General features: G+C 40.5%; 1 protein-coding gene and 1 long non-coding RNA gene across 7 annotated transcripts in view; one reads left to right on the top strand and one right to left on the bottom strand.

Moving 5' to 3' along the window:
• AHI1 (Abelson helper integration site 1) overlaps positions 1–21270 on the bottom strand; it is a 64284-nt gene that overhangs the window by 7230 nt on the left and 35784 nt on the right. For all 6 annotated transcript variants that reach the window (XR_014509827.1, XM_083434794.1, XM_083434790.1 and 3 more), the window contains exons 19-21: positions 19125–19242; positions 7124–7182; positions 1141–1176 (exon numbers count right to left, since the gene is read on the bottom strand). Coding sequence is in view for 5 of the 6 variants with exons in the window: in XM_083434794.1 (XP_083290920.1) it covers positions 1141–1176; positions 7124–7182; positions 19125–19242 (213 nt within the window). In the remaining variant the exon portion in view is untranslated. The remainder of the gene's footprint in view (positions 1–1140; positions 1177–7123; positions 7183–19124; positions 19243–21270) is intronic.
• The window catches only part of LOC310675071, a 73646-nt gene that overhangs the window by 35955 nt on the left and 16421 nt on the right, over positions 1–21270 (top strand). The gene's annotated exons all lie outside the window — the stretch shown is intronic.

The following is a 21270-nucleotide window of genomic DNA, read 5'->3' as shown; positions in this document are numbered from 1 at the left end:
ACTAGATAGCAAAAAAAGATGAAGATGGAATTTATGACATAGTACTTATGGGGATTCCCCCCCCCAAAAAAAAAATCTTTCCAAAAGGCAGGATGTCATTCCATTAAATAATTGCAAAATATATGATGTTACCTAATCTCGTTTGCAAATATTAATAAATCTTCAGCAATAACTAGAAAACGTACAGGGCACCTAAGGTAAAAATAAAAATTTGACGAAAGGCTCAATGGACTGCATAATAATAAAGAACGTTATACATGCTCTCTCTGTCACTGGAGTTATTAGAATATAATTCCTGACATCAGTTCATTATTTTGAAGAAGAGAATCCAGAAGCTTAAAAAGATAAAGGTAAAGGTACCCCTGCTCGTACGGGCCAGTCTTGCCAGACTCTAGGGTTGTGCGCTCATCTCACTCTATATGCCGGGAGCCAGCGCTGTCCACAGACACTTCCGGGTCACGTGGCCAGCGTGATAAGCTGCATCTGGTGAGCCAGCACAGCACACGGAACGCCGTTTACCTTCCCGCTGGTAAGCGGTCCCTATTTATCTACTTGCACCCGGAGGTGCTTTCGAACTGCTAGGTTGGCAGGCGCTGGGACTGAACGACGGGAGCGCACCCCGCCGCGGGGATTCGAACCGCCGACCATGCGATCGGCAAGTCCTAGGTGCTGAGGCTTTAACCCACAGCGCCACCCGCGTCCCTTATCCAGAAGCTTAGTGACAAGAAAAGTTTGCTTGTTTTCTCACTTGATGAATAGCTGAGTGTTAAAGAATTTGTTATATCTGATGGGTGACATCCAACAATTTTGTTCCATTTGCAGGAGAATGGGATTTGTGGAAGGGGAGTTGTAGTAGAGCCTTCTCCTTTTGTACACAATGGCCCCTATCCATGCAATGTAACTGATTTTAAAGAAATACTTAAAAGTGCACACCACTGTTTTGTTAATTCCATTTTATATACAATTGATAATCTGAGTAATCTTGTGTTAAATAGAGGCAATGTATTTCTAAAACAAGTGTTGAAGAACACTTCATTTTAGAAGCACTTGTAACAAGTGCTTCTAAAATGTAACAATTGCTAAAATGAAAAATCAACACACAATAGAGTAAATAGATTTTAAAAGTTGCCTGGTACTTACTGTTTCTTGGACAGGTGCTGCTGGAAACTCAGCATTCTGGAAGAAATTACAGTGGTACCTCAGGTTACAGATGCTTCATGTTACAGACTCCACTAACCCAGAAATAGTACCTCGGGTTAAGAACTTTGCTTCAGGATGAGAACAGAAATTGCACGGTGGCAGCAGGAGGCCCCATTAGCTAAAGTGGTACCTCAGGTTAAGAACAGTTTCAGATTAAGAACGGACGTCCGGAACGAATTAAGTACTTAACCCGAGGTATCACTGTATTTAACAGGAATAGATTGCATTAATGCAGGTAGGGAGTGGTGTAAAGTTGTGGCTTGTCCACCCCTTCCAAACCCTGCTGGCTTCTGCTGCCCAGGGTGAGAGGTGTGGACTAGCCACCGTTATGGCCTGCTCTGATTGTTCCAATGGAGGGAGGAGGAATTAGCAAGCTTCAGGCCGGCATGGAGAGGGTAGGGCAATAGTGGAGTCTCCAAGGTATTTGATGACTGGAAGATCTCAGCAACCTTGAATTTATTACCTGTGAGGGTATGTGAATGTTTTACATTTTTAAAAACCTTATTTTTTAATGTTTTAAATGGGGCATTAATTTATTTTTAAATACTTTGTGTTATCGCTTTAGTGTTTGCCACTCTGGGGTTCTCAGGGAGGAAGGGTAGGATATAAATAAAATAAAAAATTAGGGAATACTAGATCTCAGTTAGGTAAAATAGATGTGATGGTGGCAAATGTGTGCTTTGACCTACACCCATAAAAAATGCAGTGGGGGTGGTTTGATCAGCAAAAGATCAGGGAGACGAGGGCTGCTGAACCCTCCCCTTTTTCATGTCTTGCCACCCTGCAGCCAGAAAAGCATATTACCCTCAGCTGGGCTTTAATACTAGAAAGTGAGCCTTGGGGGGGGGGGGGGGAGGAAGGGAAAACACTTGTTGAAAGAAGCTGAAGGACGGTAAGCTACATCTTGCAAGGAAGTTTTGTGCTCCTCACCCATGCACCCCTTTTTGCTGTTCAAACCAAGCCTTTCAGTCTTTCTAATGAACTGCAGCTGATCCAGGTTTAAACACACAAATCAGGCCTGGTTTGGCTCTTATAGCAGAGAACCAGTGGATTTACCTAATTGTCATTTCTCAGTGCAGCCATCCAGAAAGGGCAAGTTTGAGCTTATTCTTGGCTCTTCATTCCTTGATATGAGCATTTGTAGAGTAGCAACACTGTCAAGGCGGTGAGTTTTACCCGAAGGGAAGGAGTGGCTCTTGTTACTCAGTGATGAGTCATGGTGATGATGATGATTACTATTCTCATTATAATTCTTTTCAAAAAGATATTTATGAGCTCTCCAAAGGCCCCATCAAACTTCCTTGAGCTGAGGTAAGCTTTAGGAAATAATAGATTAAAAACTTCAGCATGCCCAGGGATATTTTGAATGCTTCCAGATGTTGTATTAAAGCTTTATTAATATGTGGATACAAAGTGCTTCCACCTAAAGAAATAAGTGTTTTACTTTTCAATTGTTGGAATTGGGATGATACATAGCCTCCATTTAAGGACTTAACGGTGATTAGTGTATCATTTCTACTTCTTAATTTCACAAAACCTGTCCATGGAAGGCATCTAGAGACAATTTGGTAAACTGAAAAATCAGCACCTCCCATCCACCCTGATCATTGAGCAGATTGGCTGTGGCTCATGTGAGTTGGAGTTCAGCAACATTTACAACTATTATTTGTGTTGCTGAAGCCATTACAAAAAAAACAAAATACATAAAACAGAATAGATTACATAGTTAAAATGATAGTTTAAACCAGACATTCTGTCAGATAAATTCTTTAGGGGAGCAAACTCTTAACTAATCCCCACAAACTTTTTTCCTTTAAATTGTTGCTCTAAAAGCAAGACAGAAGTGTAGGGGGACTTGCTCCCTTATAAAAATTAATCAGCTACCCAATCAATCTCTCAACTGGGAGATTTAAATCTTTGAACAAGGCTGCTCTTAAGTCTTTGTAGATTAGACAAATCAGTAAGTAGTGGGGTAAATCTTCAGGCACATTACTTCCACATGGGCAAGCTCTCTCTTCATAAGGAATCTGGTGGTAACACCCTTCGACTATGACAGTGCATAGACTGCAACTGCTCCATTTGACATTTGTGATGCTGGCAAAGATAGGCACTCTGGTCCTTCACTGAACAGAGACCAGCTTCCAGATGGAGAATGGAAGACTCAGTTGAGGAGCTCAAAAATTGAACAAATATATTTATTCTGGGATATTTCCAGATTCTTTTGTTGAAGAGATTCTCTGTTGTGCTATATTTTACTTATTTCACTCTTTTATAATGTCTCTGCTTTGAAGCTTGTTCTAGCCCCCTTTAGTATTACTTTTGGTTATGAAGTGCAGGTAAGAGATTGTAAACAAACAAACAAACAAACAAACATGTTGATAGTGAAGCTGCACATGGAATTTTACTTTATTGAAAATGTGTAGCAGGTTATTTAATTTCCAGGACTTTATATTAAAATAATTATCACAGCAAATTATGAATGTTGTGCAACTTTAAATCTCAAAGATAAACTTCATTAAGGATACAAGTTAATTTTTTTACTGCACTAATCCCTACCTACCGCGGGGCTTGTTTGTTTCCCATATTAGTTCAAAATATACAGAATATACAGAAGAATCCACAGACATTTTGAACTATTTGGATAGGGTCAGATTTAAATTTCAGAGCGGGCATGCCTCTGGCAGATGGCATGTTTTCCAGCTATGGAACAAGTTGAGAACTACTGAACTCTACATCTCCATCCCAATTCAGCACTTTCCTTTGGATGTGGAGCAAAAGATTCCCATACATCCTGAGCAGCAGGGAATGGCTGTGAACATATCCTTTTGTATATTTCAAGCTTCCCCTCAAAATTAAGCTGAATGAGGAAGACTGAATAGCACTGGACAAGCTGATATACCTTTGGTTACATGCACAGGGTTCTTGAACTGCATGGTGAAAATGTAACTATGCTGTAATTTTTAGGTTCTCTCTGCTTCTTGTAGAAACTGATCAAAGACAAGAATTAAGGTTCTTATAGATGGGGATGGAATGAATATACTGAATCACATATTGCCCCTACAGTGCAGACTTTCAAATGAGCCATAGCTACTCATTTGTTGCAAGTGATTCCTTTACATTGTTTCATACTCTCTTGGAATTGGTTTTAAAAGGTTTGTTTATTTTTTAAAAATGTAATTTTTAATTGCATTTAATGCAAGTCACTTTGTGAGGACAACGCCCTATAAAAGCAGTCCAAAGAATATTCCTTACTTTATTAAACAGATAAGTAAGTAAAAGGAGCACAAGCGATTCAAAGCGGCTGAAGGATGGATAACCAAAGGCAGTGGACAAACCATAATATATAAGCTCCAGCTTTTCTTCTTCCCTCATTTCATGGGGGGAAAGTTCCCAAAATGGGGTCAGAAAAGTTTTCCTCCCTTTGATTCCAGTGGTAGGTAAATAAACTATAGCAGCCCAAACTCTGCTCTGGTGGCTTTTTGGGGAACAGGAGGGCTTTGGATCCATAGCCTAACCCAACCTACCTCCCTTTAGCCCCCTGAAATATCAGAGGAATGCCTGCTGTGGTCCTTTTGACAGCCTCACTAAGGAAGCTTACAAGGTCAGATCTCCCTCTCCAAGGGCCAACCTATCTGTCTATGCTTTGAGAAGGAGATCTGAAAAACCCAATGGGCCCTAAAACGCCCTTCAAGGAAAAGAAGGCTGCAGCCTTAGGAGGCAATTATTGGGTGAGATACAGTGTCATGTCATCATATGTAATGAGAATTCACTTTTGCCCCTTATGTTCTTGCACCCTGCCAATCTACTCCAGGGAGGTCTCCTAATTCTCAGTGAAAGGTATTAGGGATGCATAGGGTCTGCAAGGAATGGGGAGAAAGGATAAGCCTTGTTTGAGGAAGCAGATGTCTGTGGCACAACTGGACACCTATTTTCAATATTAACAAATATCCTGGTTAAGATACTCAAACTGGAAAAAGTGCTTTTTACAATATTTTATTCATTTACCCTCACAACAGCTCTGTGAAACCAAACAGTATTATTCCTATTGTCCAGATAAATTACAGAGATAGAGTTCTGAGATGTCTAAAGCAACTAAGCTCACAGTGACAGAACTTTCATGTAATGTCAGGTTTTAGGGTGGGAAGAAAAATTCAGATTATAAACAATTGATAAGAAAAGGAAGCAACTGTGTTAAAATCTTACAGAATAAGTAACTCCTGTAAAAAGTAACTAAACTACTGTCATGTGTTGGTCTTTCTACGGCATAGATCATTAAATTACTGCTGGTGCTACTACTGTTGCTTTCCTGGGTTTTCAGAAGACTATGATCCTGATTTGATTATAGTCCTTTAAGTATTTAATGAGCATGGGAATCTATAATCTGCCTAGAGGAAAAGCTGTGCCAGGATGCACTTTACTGAGTCCTGCAATGTACAAACACAAAAAAGAAACGCAAACACAGCTGCTTCGACAAAGCCTACAGGGATTTTAAAAAAGGGATGAATTGTAAAGTAGGTGACATAATTCAACTGCTAAGATTATTCAAACACACTCCAAAACTATTTTGATCCATTTCTCTTTAATCAGAAACACTTCACTTTCAACTTTAAAGGATGTCAATTTACATACTGTTAGAAGTTTTCTACCAGCACCATAAAAAGTTAACGAATACCATAATGAATTTCCCATCTTTACTTTTCCCTCTTTGGTTTCAGCTATTCTGGGCTGGTATATCTGAAAGTAATTCTCACTCAGGAATTTGTGAGCCAATGTAGCCAGAAAATTAGTTTCTGCACTAATTGAGGGGGGAAAACAGCTTATAGATATAAATCATGCTTTTATCCAGGGGCACAAGAAGCTTGGAAAACCAGTAAACAAAAGCTTAAAAAATAAATAAATCAACATCTCCAATCCAGAGCCTCTCTTGAGTATGATGAGAGGTCCCTAGTGCACTAAGGGTGAGATGTTTGCCCACATTAGAGGAAAATATGTGCTTTAAGATGGGAATGAGCAAAGCTGTTCCCCGGGTCTGAAATGAATTGGTGGGGAGGGCACTCCGGTTATGTGATTGCTGTAATTAAGTGCTGCATTATTTATGCCACTGCATTTTGTGAAGGAGGGAACAGAAGAAGGTGAGGAACAAAGTAGGATGGCTATTTTGCAAGACTCACAGCTGGAAAGGAAGCACCTTAATCTTATTCATGATCTTTGGATACGGGTAACAAAGGAGTTAATAACCCAACACAATTTAACTCATATCCCATACCAAAAAAATGGTCATAGTGTGTGTTTGTATAATGATAATAATGTGTGTGTGTGTGTGTGTGTGTGTGTAGAGGTAAGTATGGGAAACCTTTGGGAGACCAATTGGTTAAAATGAGGTGATCTTGTTTAACAATAGCCTTCCTGTTCACAACTCTGGTTCTTTATTATTTTAAAGTAAATAAAACCCAAAGTGCAACTAAGATTTCAGTCTACACATTACACAAGTGGCAACCATGCTGCTTAATATAAGACAATCAATGAGCAAAAGTTCAATTAGAGTCAATCTCTCTCTGTCTCAATTGAAAGTACAAAGAATTAGCATACAAGTTCAGGTCCTGTTGTGTCCACTTTTCCTTATTCTCCACAACTATGTATCTAAAGACATCCTAAGGATAGAAAGTTGTGATCTAGGCATACCTAATTGCAATGAGTTTTACAAGCATAGTACACAAAGCTGATCGTGGATCTTTTGTTCAGAGAGCAACTGCGGGAGCCAGAAAGCCTACATGGACAATGATTCTGTGGAAGGCAGGTCTTTTATGACTGAACGGAAGGATAAGAAAGCTCCTGTACAATGATAACTTTTGAAGAAGGATTTTAAAAAGTTTTTTTAAAAAATGTTATATGCAAAAAGAAAAAGGAATACTGAGCTGCTTACCGTGTGTAGTCCAGCTGACGGGCTTCGGCAAAAAGGATTTCCTACTGGGATGAAGCTCCCTGTGAAAAGACAAAGCTGTGAAATTTTTGCTTGTTATCCCCTTTCAGTCTAATAAATCATTTTATTTTATTTTATATTTTTTAAAAAACATGATGATGGTAAGACAGTTCACAAAAACTTGAATAAAAAAGCAGCAGCTGCTTTCAGTCCCAGCTATGCATCTTTCAGTCAGGAACAGTTGGAGAGTTTATCTAACTAACAGACCTGACACAAGGTTAGCTAATCCAATATTTCCATTCAAATGATTTGGAAAGATACTGCAAGCAATGACCACATACCACCTCGCACGCAGAACTGACACTATTATTTAAAACCAGCACTGTCTTTCCCAGCCATTGAATCTTTGAGTCATGCATACAAAGTTTTCCCCCCACCAGAAGTGATCACAACACCTCTGCATTGAACTACTCATTTTATCTGAAAGAATAGATATAAGCTATTCAGTGTATTCTCTTTGATCATATGACTTCCTGGCAACACACATCTTGCTGTTTATTTTATTCCAGCTCACTACAGTATATTTTTAAAAGGATTTATTTGTCATTTTGGGTCTTTTTGCATGTATTATTAGACCGACTACCAAGCTCACACTAATCTTTTCAATATGTATGGCTTCATCTTTTTTCTTTTCTTTTTGTAGATGGTATGTGCATAGCTCTAAGGAAGGAAACATCTTTAAAAAAACTTTTGTTTTTTTAAAAAAGGTAGATAATCCCTATACTGCCTCCCTTCTGCAAATTTTAGTGCAGTTTGGTGAAGAAGTTAAGAGTGCTGGCCTAGAACAGGGATGGGAAATGGGATCCAGCTGGTGGGTTGGATCCTGACGTCCCCAACTTCCATGTCAGTCATCTGACACCCACCTGTCGATCATTTGAGATCAGGTAAAGTGCTTTCCTTTTTCCATGTGGTTTGAAATAAAACTGTGTGGGCAAAGGCTTTAGGGTTTGTAGGTACCATGAGCCCTGCCCCACATCTGATACAAGGTGGGCATGGCTTGGGGGAAGAATTTGGACTAATTCTATACAAAAAACTGGGAAGTGTCATCCAGAGATTTGGAGTATAGTGGCATCAGTCTTCTGATAAGCAGAAACAGGTGCAGTGAGATGGGAGTATGTAGCCCTTCAGATATCTACAGCCCAAAGTATTTAAGGGATTTCCCCCAGTCTCGTCCCTGTGTCCACAAACTGGCACATGAGGCAAATCTGCTCTTTAACTTATTCAAGGACTACTCAAGGATGTTGGCACCTATCACTTCATACCCTTCTTTCATCATGTTATGGCTTTTTTCATGATAGTCATTTAATCAGAAAAGATTACCAACTTCAGTAGGAGGAAAGTTTGCATATGGTTGAACTGTTATCACATGTAGGGCTTACATTAAGTTGTCATTACAGAATCATAGTTGGAAGAGACCACAAGGGCCATCGAGTCCAACCCCCTGCCAAGCAGGAAACACCATCAGAGCACTCCTGACATATGGTTGTCAAGCCTCTGCTTAAAGACCTCCAAAGAAGGAGACTCCACCACACTCCTTGGCAGCAAATTCCACTGTCGAATAGCTCTTACTGTCAGGAAGTTCTTCCTAATGTTTAGGTGGAATCTTCTTTCTTGTAGTTTGGATCCATTGCTCCGTGTCCGCTTCTCTGGAGCAGCAGAAAACAACCTTTCTCCCTCCTCTATGTGACATCCTTTTATATATTTGAACATGGCTATCATATCACCCCTTAACCTCCTCTTCTCCAGGCTAAACATGCCCAGCTCCCTTAGCCATTCCTCATAAGGCATCGTTTCCAGGCCTTTGACCATTTTGGTTGCCCTCCTCTGGACACGTTCCAGTTTGTCAGTGTCCTTGAACTGTGGTGCCCAGAAGAAAAAAAAATCAGATTGGATCCAAGAAGAGGTGACCAAAACTAACCCTTCTGTTAGCAACACACACCAGAATGACATGCTGCTCCTCATTCACCCAAATGTGTGTTATGGTGATAACCAGAAATTCAGTAACAGTCAACTTGTACACACCCACCCACACCATTCAGTTAAGTGCTCTGGGTGATACCTGCTCATCAGTTCCCTGGATTCTCAACTAATGGTTGAAATTATTCAGGTGCACTGGCACATATCCATGGGAAAGCTTGCACAACCTCCACCTGCACTTTGCCAGCCCTTAAGCCAGTAGTATTAGTCACACTCATAATAAATTTCCTCACAAATATTTGAACACTGGAAGATATTTATATATGTAATTAGATGGCACCACCTCAAAGAGCTCGCTTGCCCACAATCTTGCAAACACTTCTCCTGTGAGAGAAAAAAAAAACTTCATTCTTAACAGGTTTATCTGTGCTCCAGTTACCCAGTTTTCTCCCCTGTCACATCTTTGTCCTGTATAAGCCTAAATAATAAACATAAATGATGCAGAAAGGGCACAATTCTATTTTAAAGACTACTGTTGAATACTCATATTATTTGTGTCAAAGAGGTAAACTACATAAGAATATAGGAACATAAGAAGAGGCCTGCTCTTCTTATGAGGCCTATTTAGAAGAGGCCCATTTAGTCCAGCATCCTAATCTCACAGTGGCTATAGGAATCCTGCAAGCAATGCAACAATACTCTCCTGCTTTGTGATACCCAGGAACTGGTATCCAGAGACATACTGCTCTGATACTGGGGGTAGAACACAGCCATTTTGGCTAGTAGTCATTGATAACCTCCTCCTGTTTGTTCCATCCTTTAAAAAATGGTCAACTTCTTTTAAAGCCATCCAGTCTCGTGGCCATCACTACATCTTGTGGGAATGAATTAGATTAACTATGCATTATGCAAAGAAGTGCTCCCTTTTGTCTGTCCTCAGTCTTCCAACATTCAGCTTTGGATGGTCTCAAGTCCTATTATCATGAGAACAGAAAACTTCCCCCTTTTCATTTTCTCCACACCATGCATAATCGTATATGCCTCCATCAAGCCCCCTTACTAGCCTTTTTTCTAAACTAAAAAGCTGTAACCTTTCTGACTCACCCTGACTGACCCGGCTTATAATGCTTACCCCCAGAGCAAGAGGCATCTGTGTAAGGAAGCACAGTGTGATGGTTACAGTGACAACAAAATAGTTATGCAGTCACTGTTTCCAAAATACTGCAGGTGGTGTATTTGCAAAAGTCTTGCTTTGACTCTTAACTTTGCCACTGAAGTTCTATGATAAAAGCTGGAGGCACAGGGCAGAATCTTTATAGCAAGGGGTCATGCACACTTTCAAATGTAGGCATATAGGACACACACACACACACACACACACACACACTGATTTTATAAAAGTAATATACCTCTTGGTTGTAAAAGAAACCCCAAACCCTCAAATATACAGAGGTACCTACCCTTCCTCAGTTGATCTGTGCAGATCAGCTAAGTAAGGGGCTTAGTGCACCATCTCTGCTCATCAATTGATTAACTTGATGACTGGGGTAGGGGACAAAATGCATTCCCATCAGGCTGCTGGGCTCCATACAACTCAGCACTGTGTCTATTTTATTTAATTATTTGCTGCTGTTTTGTTTATTTGGTGGGGTCTTGTAGAAGGTGGAAAAATTGGCTTGAGGGTTGAGGTTGCTGATTTGGAGGTGTCACCCCTGAATTAAAATACCTGCACAGGGGTGAGGCCAGGTGAAAATAGTGAAGTTCAGATTTTAGGCACCAGAAGTTCCCCAGAGTGGAGTATGAACACTCACCCACTCATAATTAGTTTGGCGCCATTAGATTGTGTAGTAGAGTCCTGTGAAAAAATAGCAAGGACCTAAGAAAGCTACTGGTGAGGCGGGTGGCGCTGTGGGTAAAACCTCAGTGCCTAGGGCTTGCCGATCGCATGGTCGGCGGTTCGAATCCCCACGGCGGGGTGAGCTCCCGTCTTTCGGTCCCAGCTCCTGCCCACCTAGCAGTTCGAAAGCACCCTTAAGTGCAAGTAGATAAATAGGTACCGCTTTATAGCGGGAAGGTAAACGGCGTTTCCGTGTGCTGCGCTGGCTCTGGCTCGCCAGAGCAGCTTCATCACACTGGCCACGTGACCCGGAAGTGTCTCCGGACAGCGCTGGCCCCCAGCCTCTTAAGTGAGATGGGCGCACAACCCTAGAGTCAGACACAACTGCCCGTACGGGCAGGCGTACCTTTACCTTTACTTTAAGAAAGCTACTATTGCCAGAAATCCTGGCATTCAAGAGCATGCTTAGCAGAAATTTAACTGAGACCGGTCTGAATCAAGCCTGAGAAAATTCACCCGTGGTGGGCAACCTTTTTCAGCCCAAAGGCCACCTCCCCATCTGGGCAGCCTTTTGAGGGCCACGTGTCAGTGGTGGGCAGGGCCGGAGGCAGAAGTGAATAGAGAAATGAATGCAAATTTTGCCTTGTATAGTAGGCTTGTTTCTAAACCCACTCAGACCTCTTTCTGAGGAGGGTGTGTGGCCTGGGGAGAATTCCAAGGGCCAGATAGAGAGGCCTGGGAGGCTAGTCTATTTAGAGTAAAGGAGGCAGTGCGGGGTGCCACCTGCAGCAAGCGTCCCAGGAGGGCAGGGTGGAGATGTCACCCCTATCAGGAATGACACCTGGGGTGGACCGCACCTACCGCACCCCCCTTCCACCACCAGCAGCCACCACTGGATTTGCCAACCCTGATCTGCAATGCAAGGAGCAACCGGTCAAGGAAAAACTGAAGCACACTGTTTCCTTAGCCCAAAGAAGCCTTTGCCTCTAGTATCATAAGAGATCTGGCCTTGGTTCTGAAGCCCCTGGAAGAAATACTGGAACAAATAAACCACTAGCTACCCCAATTTTCCAACATCACACACATAATATAAAATACACACACCTACAATTTCAATCACAGAGGCTGGATCTTTTGGTTGCTGAATTCAGAGGTGTTTAAAAAAACAGAATACAGAGCTCCCAGCTATAATGAAGAAAGACCTGTTACATCAAATCTAAGAGCAATAAAAGCCAACATTTTAATTAGAGATTAGAATCAAATATATTTAGCATCTGACACACCCATTAAATGATTCCTTAGTAATCTCATGGAAAGGTCCTTGTATTTTCCCCTTACAAATATGAAGATCTTTGTAGAATTGTAGGTGTAGAGAAGACCAGGGAATGACTTTTCAGTCCTTTCCCCACAATGTCAGGCAGGTCGCACTGTCCCATAAGCTGGACTGCTACAGAGTCCAGTAGAATTCTCCATGCACTCCCACAGAAGAATCTCCAAGTAAATTTATTGGAAGCATATGATGAAATGTTCTCTTAGAGCAGGCCTTGCATTAGGAAAGGATATGAGATAATGAAATTGAGCTAAGGAACATAGCAATTATTTTATGTTTTATTAAATAACAACAAAGAGGGTAATACTCTAATTTTGGGTCTAGCAGCCTCACATTTAAGCTAGACAATTTACTATGCATAATGGTGGAGGGAATTCAGGCTGTTAACAGTCACTATATTTACCAACACTAATCTGGACGTAAGGATGAATATATGATGCAAAAATTGGCGGCTGCTGTAAGAAGGATCTTGCCTCAGGGCAGTGATTGGATCTGATCTCTGTTGCTCAATCTATGGCTCACATGAGGCCAGCCAAGATTTTCTTATCCACCTATCAAAATGGTCTTTTTCCACACTAGAGGCACTGTCTTGCACCCAAGACTGAGGGGGTCTGGTGTGTGTGGCGTGCATGTGACATCATGTGCCCGGCACACATGTGTGACATCACACACACACACAACGTTGCATCATCAGGAGGAGACCAAGCATGGGGCCGGCCCAGTACAATGTGGTTTCAATGGCTGGCGGCTTCTCTCTCATGCTCAAGAGGAGCCCATGCTATGCTTGGCTCCACACTCAGCCTCCTTGGCCCCCTCAACATTGATATTGAAGGGGCCAAAGACACCTTGGCCCTATAGAGCTGGCACGCCTGGTCTCCACAAATTTCTCTACTGCCCTTCTTAGCTACTGCTGCTATTCCCATTTTGTGGAATGACAATTAACATACTCAGTATCAATTGAAAACAAGGTGATAAGGCTGGAATGCTGATGGCAACAGGGGCTAGGAGGTACAACACAGAATTTGAGGCAGGGTAGACAGCCCAGAGGGTATACCTCATCTCCCTGCAATTTGAGTAAAACTACCCTAAATTATCCTTTGTTCCTTTCCCACCCTATAATTTTACTAAAGGGGATATAAGTTACACCTAAATTTTGGCACCTTGGCTGAACTTCATGATAAAAATCAAAGCCCTTCATGAAAAATTTGTAGTACAAAATATTCTCAGATACTGTCATGGAAGGCTTAGAGGACACACGTTAGGAAGATAAATGAGAACTTTATCTTCTCTCTTTCTCAAGCATGAATATAAGAAACTCCTGACTCCACCCAGATATACAGTACCTACGTCAAGAGCAATATTGTGACGAAACAATCTGATGACACTATCCACACAGATACAAGGGCCAGCCAATATAGAAAGCAAAAAATTACCCATTTCTGCATTACTCACTTTGCGCTGTAAATTGCAAGTTGACTAAAAAGCAGGTGCAACCAAGAGAGATAGTCTAAGTGTTCATATTACATTATTCAGAGAAAAAGACTTCCAAGCAACTACTCGGGCAACATTCTGGAAAACGTAAATCAGCTTTGCTTCTGAGGTAATTACTCTGACCACAATAGTCAACACTTGCATATTAACCCCATTTCCCTCCTGATGTAGCACTTTCAGAAAGAAAAGGATATTCATTTCCAGACAAGCATTCTGAAAACCCAGATGGCCTTGCAGATTGCCTAAATATTTAGGCCGCAATTTATTCCACTTAATTATATATTTTTAGCAAACATCATTTTATTTTATGGATATAAAATATTCAGAAAAATATTCTGACATGAGAAAATTCTGACATTCTGACATGAGAAAATCCATGTATATAATGATTTAGTATATGTTATTTGTAGTTTGACAGATTTTAAAAATGATTTTGTAGGTTATATTGGCTTAACACCAAATTAGTTATTGTGTACGTTACTACTATGGGTATTCCACTTTTGGTATTTTACAGCTCCTATTTTGGAACTGTGGTGTTTGTTGTTCTTACTGTTAATAAAAATCATATTAAAAAAAGAAAATAAAATGAAAGCAATAAAATATCACACACAAAAAAGCACAGCTATGAAGTGTCAGGAGGTCTTACACACAAGTAGGGGTCTGACAGAGACACATGCCCGACTGGCATGTTCTCACCCTCCTGGTCGTTCGTCCGGGAGGTTCAAAAGCTTTCTCCAGCCCGAACATCACAGCAACTGATACCAAGGGGCATCAGCACACTTCAGGATCGGCAGAGTATAGGCAGTCAGCGTACAGACTCAGTAGCACAGCTTTTGGCTATACTACGTTTGTTTACATATACACACTCGGAGCATCTTGACTCAGCTCCTTCCTCTTCAGCATCAGACAGCAAAGAGAGAGAACAAAGGACAAAAATCCTACATCACAGAAACACAGTAACAGAAACATCCTGTCTCCGTCACTTCCCACAAAGTGGAATGAAAACATACACCATCATGTGATAAAAACAATCCCATGACTGCAACACAAGGAATGAATCCTAACGTGAATGCATAAAAGCAAGCTAAATAGAATGCATAAAAGCAAGCTAAATAGAGAAATCCAGACCTTTATAACCAGCCCTCAGAACTCTCCACACCCTTCTCAAATGCCTTTGCCTGTCCTAAGCATGTCCTTAGAATGTGATAGTGCTGCTTATTGCCATGGCAAAGCAATATGAGGCCTCCTAGAGGGTACATTTTCCTAAGAGGGCTAGAGATTTGCTTTTTTAAAAAAATTAAAGTTCAAAGCCTGTATGTAGTTAGTTACAAACCTGTATGTTTTAATATAGCAATCAGTTTTAATATGAATTTGAACTAGAGAACGTGATTTGAAATTAGTAATTCAAAATAGATCCCTTTTCTTAATTCATGGTTTAAACCCACCCCAGTTGTAGTTCTATTTTTCTTATTTCTATTTGCTTATGGTAACTCATCATAATAAAGCTAAGTTGAATTCTACTCAATCCTTTGCTTATAGCTGCCTCCCCCCCCCCCCACCACTTTACCATATAATTAAAGAAATGGCAGGAACACATTTTGGCAAGTAATTTGCACAATACTACGTCATATCTTGATTTTGCAACCCACAATGATCAATGCCAAGTAGAGAGTAATGGTTGATTTAATCCACACCCTTGTATAATTTGGCTGACAATACTTCCTTTATCCCAAAGGCGCAGCAGTAATTATCCTAACATATACCAATTTCACATAAATATGAGTTATGTTCACTTGATAAAGCTTTGGAATCTTCAAAGTTTTGCAGCTATTGTGCTCAGTATTCTACATTTCCCCAGTTAAATATTTTAATTAACATGCCTAGAAAAAAACATGAAAAAACATGAAAAAAGAACACATAATGGAGGAATCTGTGCGGTCTTGATTTCAACGTAAACAGATTAAGTAAGCCAAAAATTTAAAAGGCATGTTATTTGACATTTGCACTATTACCGGTACTTTTAGAAAATTATCAGTCAACTAGGGGAATCTGGAAAGTCATATTTATAAAAAACAAACCAAAAAACCCCAACCAAATTGGGGGGGGGGAGGGATAGCCAAATTGCTGTCATTACAGAAATAGCCATATAATGTTAAATAAACATTATCGTTAGCACATGCTAAAACATTTTTGTTTTTAGAAGATCCCATTTAGAATTTTGTGTTTAAAAACCCAATCAGTTTTGTTAATCTTTTCATAAGGACAAACATGCCCTTTTATAACTTTCTGGAAAGCAAAATTCAGTAGTTTTCCTGGGCATTAGCTGAGTTGCCTTTAGGCAGCTCTAAATTATGCTTAGCTGAACTGAGTCTCCCCAGTCCTAAGAAAGAGGAAACATTTCTAGAGGTTAGTTGTTCTGACTGAGGAAATGATCCCATGTGGTTAACTCCTGAAGCATGTCCAGATATGGCATAGGACCTGTCCAAAAGTAATAACTTATTAAGGTTTCAATGTACTTATTAGACCAGTTCCATTGATCAACAGCACTATTCTAGAATAGCTTTAGAACTTCAAATGGGAATTCTCTAACTGTATTCAAACCTAGTAGGCAATGATGCTGCCATAGAATCCAAGTATTTTAAATGCAATTTATTTCAGGAATTATCTTTCCTATCCCTCCATCCCTTTCCCTTATCTTCCTTTCATAATATAAAAGTGGAAAGTTTGATGAAGATGTTAACCCAGCATGTGACTGCTATGAAAAAGATGAGTTTGATTAAGTATACTTTTATCCCATCCGTATTTGTACAATCCCAGGGTAGATTGGGAAGCACAGTGAGGAATTCAATGTTGCACCCATCTGATCATACCATCAGCAACAGCATGCAGGGTGGAAGTCCCACTTTGGAAGCGGAAGTCCTTATGCAGGGCTTCATTTCCACCGGAAACTGCCTTATACTGAAGCAAGATCATTGGTCCATCTAGCTCAGTACTGCCTACACTGACTGGCAGCGGCAGTCCAATCTGGAGAAGTTTGGCCCATTTGCCTTCAAAGCCAGATGCTCTCCCACTGAGCTATGGCCCTTCCCTTATGTTTGAGCTATGATGAAAGCACAGAGCAATCTAACAATAATGAGCAGACAAAAAATGAATGCAGCCGAGCAATGCTCTTCATTGCAGCCACAGACTGCTGCATCTCCCTCTTCCAAAACCAGTCAGTGGGAAAGGAGGAGAAAAATCTAAAACTACACAGATACAAAGGCACCAACTCTATAGGGCTGTCTGTTGGGATGGGGCTGAGTTCCTCCACCCCGCAATCTTGAGAAGTGGAGAAGGCTGAGCTTATTCCTATGGTGAAATAATCAAATAATCAGGCAATAAAAAAAAAGTCTCAGAGCCAAGTCTGCTTAACACAGATTCCTTTCTTCACAGTATATAGTTGACGGTGAAAGGTATGAAAAATGAGTAATTCCCCCCAACCCATCTCTATAAAAATAATGTATTGTAACAATGCAGCCTGGTGTTACAATGTCTCCAAAACTGAAGAGATTTTCTCATGGGAAAATCTAAGAACATATGCATTATTTTTTATAGTAGATTTTCCTGGAATCCTGATTTTCAGGTCATGTATTTGAAAAGATCCATTAAAATAAGTTTGAGATATTGTTTATATTTCTGGAGTGTCATTCCTCTGACTTAAAGAATGTATTTTGCTTTTTAAAAGTGCTGTTAGATAGTCTTGCCAATAATGGATTATAGACACATGAATGCACAGCTACGACACGCCAAGGGGTTATGGCTTGAAATTGAGCTGCTGTCGAGATTGCTATCTCTGGCCGCATCTTAAGAGTGTAGAGCAATATCTCGTTCTAGCAAGGGAAGCTATACACTATTAACATACTGCACTCTGGGCACCACAGTTTAAGAAGACTATGGACAGGTTGGAATGTGTGCAGAGGAGGAGGATGAAGATGATCAAGGGTCTGGAAACCAAGCCTTATGAGGAAGCTGGGTATGTTTAGCCTGGTAAAGAGGAGATCAAGAGGAGAAGGGCTGTCACATGAAAGATGGAGCAAGCTTGTTTTCTGCTGTTCCAGAGGGTAGGACTCGAACCAATGAATTCAAACGATAAATGAGATTATGAGTAGACATCAGGAATAACTTTCTGATGGCAAGAGCTGTGTGATAGTGGAATGAAATATCTTGAAAGGTGGACTGCTTCATTGGAGTTTTAAACAGGTTGGATAGCCATCTGTCAGGGATTCTTTAGCTGGGATTCCTGAATTTCTGGGAGTTGGACTAGATGACCCTTGGTGTCTACAATTCTATGAGGTTTATAGGACATAAGTGCATGTCTTAAGGGAACTTAAATGTAATGATCAGAAAGCAGTGGTAATTAGGAATTCAAGGACAGGTGAACATTTCTCTTCAAATGTTCATGAGTAGGAGCAGTGGGCAAATATATACTTGCTTGCAGCCTGCTACTATTGCCCTGAGTCTATGAACTGCCACATCCACCTCTCTCTTCCTGTCCTAAGACAAAGATTATTCCAGAGCAGGCAGAGGCAGTGGTGATTATGAGTGTTCCCAGCCTTCAACAGTTTTTCCCCTGCCAGTGATTGGAGTGGGACTCCATTCACTTTACGTGGATGTTAATGATCTGTATAGCAGTTTGAAACCAGCAGCTTTTCCTATCTTTTATTTTTCTGACTGCTTTGAGCAATTGCTGCTAAACACGGACTCCAGATCTTCTAATTCATTTCTGTTGAGTGTGCATAACATATATTATTTTTTATTTAGGCTCCAGCAGCATTATATATTTAAAGCAGTATCATGCCGCTTTAAACAGCCAGAGCTTCTCCCAAAGAATTCTGGGAACTGTAGTTTGTTAATCGTGTTGAGTATTGTTAGACCTTTCTCCTCTCAAAACTACCACTCCCAGAATTCCCAGGAAGATGGCTCGATTATTAAACCACTCTGAGAATTGTAGCTCTGTGAGGGGAGTAGGGATCTCCTAGCAATCCTCAGTACCCTTAACAAACTTCAGTTCCCAGGATTCTTTGGGGGAAGCCATGACTGTTTAAAGTGGTATGGTACTGCTTTAAAGATATAGTGCAGTATACAGTATAATCAAACAAACAAACAAACAAACAAACAAACAAACACCACAACAATAAAACCAGTTCAATACACATTTTTTGAAGTAGATAAAAATGTGGCATTCTTAAAAGCACTTGGGGATTAATTCAAAGTGTGCATGTTAAACATGTTTAAAATGTACACAAAAGCAATAATTGAGTATACTCATTGAATACAATCACAGAAACCAAAATAAGAATATGCTACAAAAACAGAATAAATCACCTTACCACTTTGAGTAGGAAGAGGATACAGAGGAATTGGTGGTTTGCCCAGTGTACTTGCCAAACCTAATTTGGAGTGTGGTGAAAGGAGAGATGGACTAGGAAGCAATGGACTGGAGCTGGTCTACAAAAAGAAAGGAAAGTTGTAATTTCCTCATTGGGACACAAAATTTACATCAAAATTATTGTTAGATCAGTGCAAGAACAGAAAATTTCAATGGCTTACTTTTCAAAAAGACGAAACATAGATTTTAAAATAAACTTTTGCAAAGGCAATTATAAAAGATTATTGATTCCATCCTGTCTTCTAGAAAACAAACACCAATATTTCCTTTGGGCACCCGTTTTGTTTTAATTGTTAGATCAACATTGTTGCCTCCATGCTGCAAATTAATAAATATGTCCGCCTGTTGTTGACCGATAGTCCTATATTATGCGTGTAATATAATTCTGCTGACATATTCTCAATTAAATTTAAGATATACCTACAACAGTTTAGTTAACATTCCTCTCACAGTTATTAGTTTTCTAGTAAAGGTTTAGGTTTTGATTCATAAGCCACACAAGTGGGACTGAATGGCTGGATAACTGACTCAGGAAAAAATGGACCTAACTTAAATATTTGTTTACTTCCCCAACAGCAAATTGCACTCCATTTTTTCAGAGGAAACATGGCTAATCTAGTTCTTTTCGTTTTATAAACACTCAAAACCTGTGACATTGAATTATGGGGTTACTGAAAAGTTCAAGATATCAAAATTGTTCAAGCTCTTGAAATCTTTGCTTAACCTCTCATTTAATACACATGGTCTCAGTCCTTATGGTTTGATGAACGTGCCACACTGAGGGCACTTTGGCTCAAGGGCCAAACTGAGACTCTCCAGATCACATCCTATCCCTGTCCTTGCTTCACATACTCCTTGAACGTTTTGATATGTCCATGAACTTCCATGACAACAGCTTAAGAATGCCACGTATTAAGCAATATAAAAATATCATTAATAAACCAACAAACTCTTATAATGACTCTTGCCTAGATGGAGTCTAGAAAGGGATGATTAGCCAACTGTACAAAGGTAATATTTGCACCCATTACTCTAACCATTTTTGCCTCTTGCCCCAGCCAACACTGGCATGTGGTCAGCAAAAGTTTGCCTAGAAGGGAAAAGGTTCTGCAGTCACCTCTACTAGATTATTTACTTATTGAGACTAGATTAATTACTTGGTTCTGCAGTCAATCAGAAGACACATGCAGGTAACACCTTGCTAAAGATTAGCAGGCCTAGCTCTGGTCAATGCCTTGATCACCTGCGAAACACATTGCACTGCCTTGGGGTCCACAGCAGAAAAAAAGGTGGGATATAAATGTAATGCAGTAATGGAAATTTGTTGATTTTCTAAGCTATGCATATTAGAACAATCTTTTCAAAAACTAAGCTGTGGTTCAACCGAGTCCTTTGTCTGCCAAAGCTCAGATTAGATTTAGGGCCAGTTCATGCTGCCAAATGCCTTCACATACAGAGGTATACTATAGCACAGTGTACCATGATCCTGGCTGTGCATATGGGAAATTAACACCGTGAATAATACTTCTGGAAAGTCATCATGGTGATGACTTCAAAAGGGCTCTATCAACACTCACTGGAAGGAGCAAGTTCACAGTTTGCAGGTGCTCCTGGATTGAACACTGTTGTTGGAGGCTCAGGTGGCCTCGGTGGCTAGGAGTGTCTTTTTTTCAGTTCCAGACGTTTGCCAGCTACAAATCATTTTGGATAGAGATGACTTGGCCACTGTACTCTGTTCTGATAACTTCCAGACTGGATTATTGCAACACACTCCACGTGTGGCTGGCCTTAAAGACGACTCAGAAACTTGCTGCTCCAAAATGCAGCAGCCAGATTCTGGCTGGGGTTCCATTTAGATCTCAAACAACCCGTCTTTTAAAAGCTGCACTTGTTGCCAGTTGGTTTCTGGGCCAAATTCAAGGTTAGAATTTAAAGCCCCAAATGACTCAGGTCCCAAGTATCCAAAAGACTGCCTCCTTCTCTACAGAACCTCTCAGCTGCTGAGATTGGCATATGGCCCTATTAATAATTCCACCGCCCTCAGAGGGGGTGGCGGCCTGGGAGAGGGCATTCTCTGTGGCAGCCTC

This window comes from Podarcis tiliguerta (genome assembly GCF_965153285.1).
Source record: "Podarcis tiliguerta genome assembly, chromosome: 3".
NCBI lineage: Eukaryota > Metazoa > Chordata > Lepidosauria > Squamata > Lacertidae > Podarcis > Podarcis tiliguerta.
This window is presented reverse-complemented; position numbering and strand designations above follow the sequence as displayed.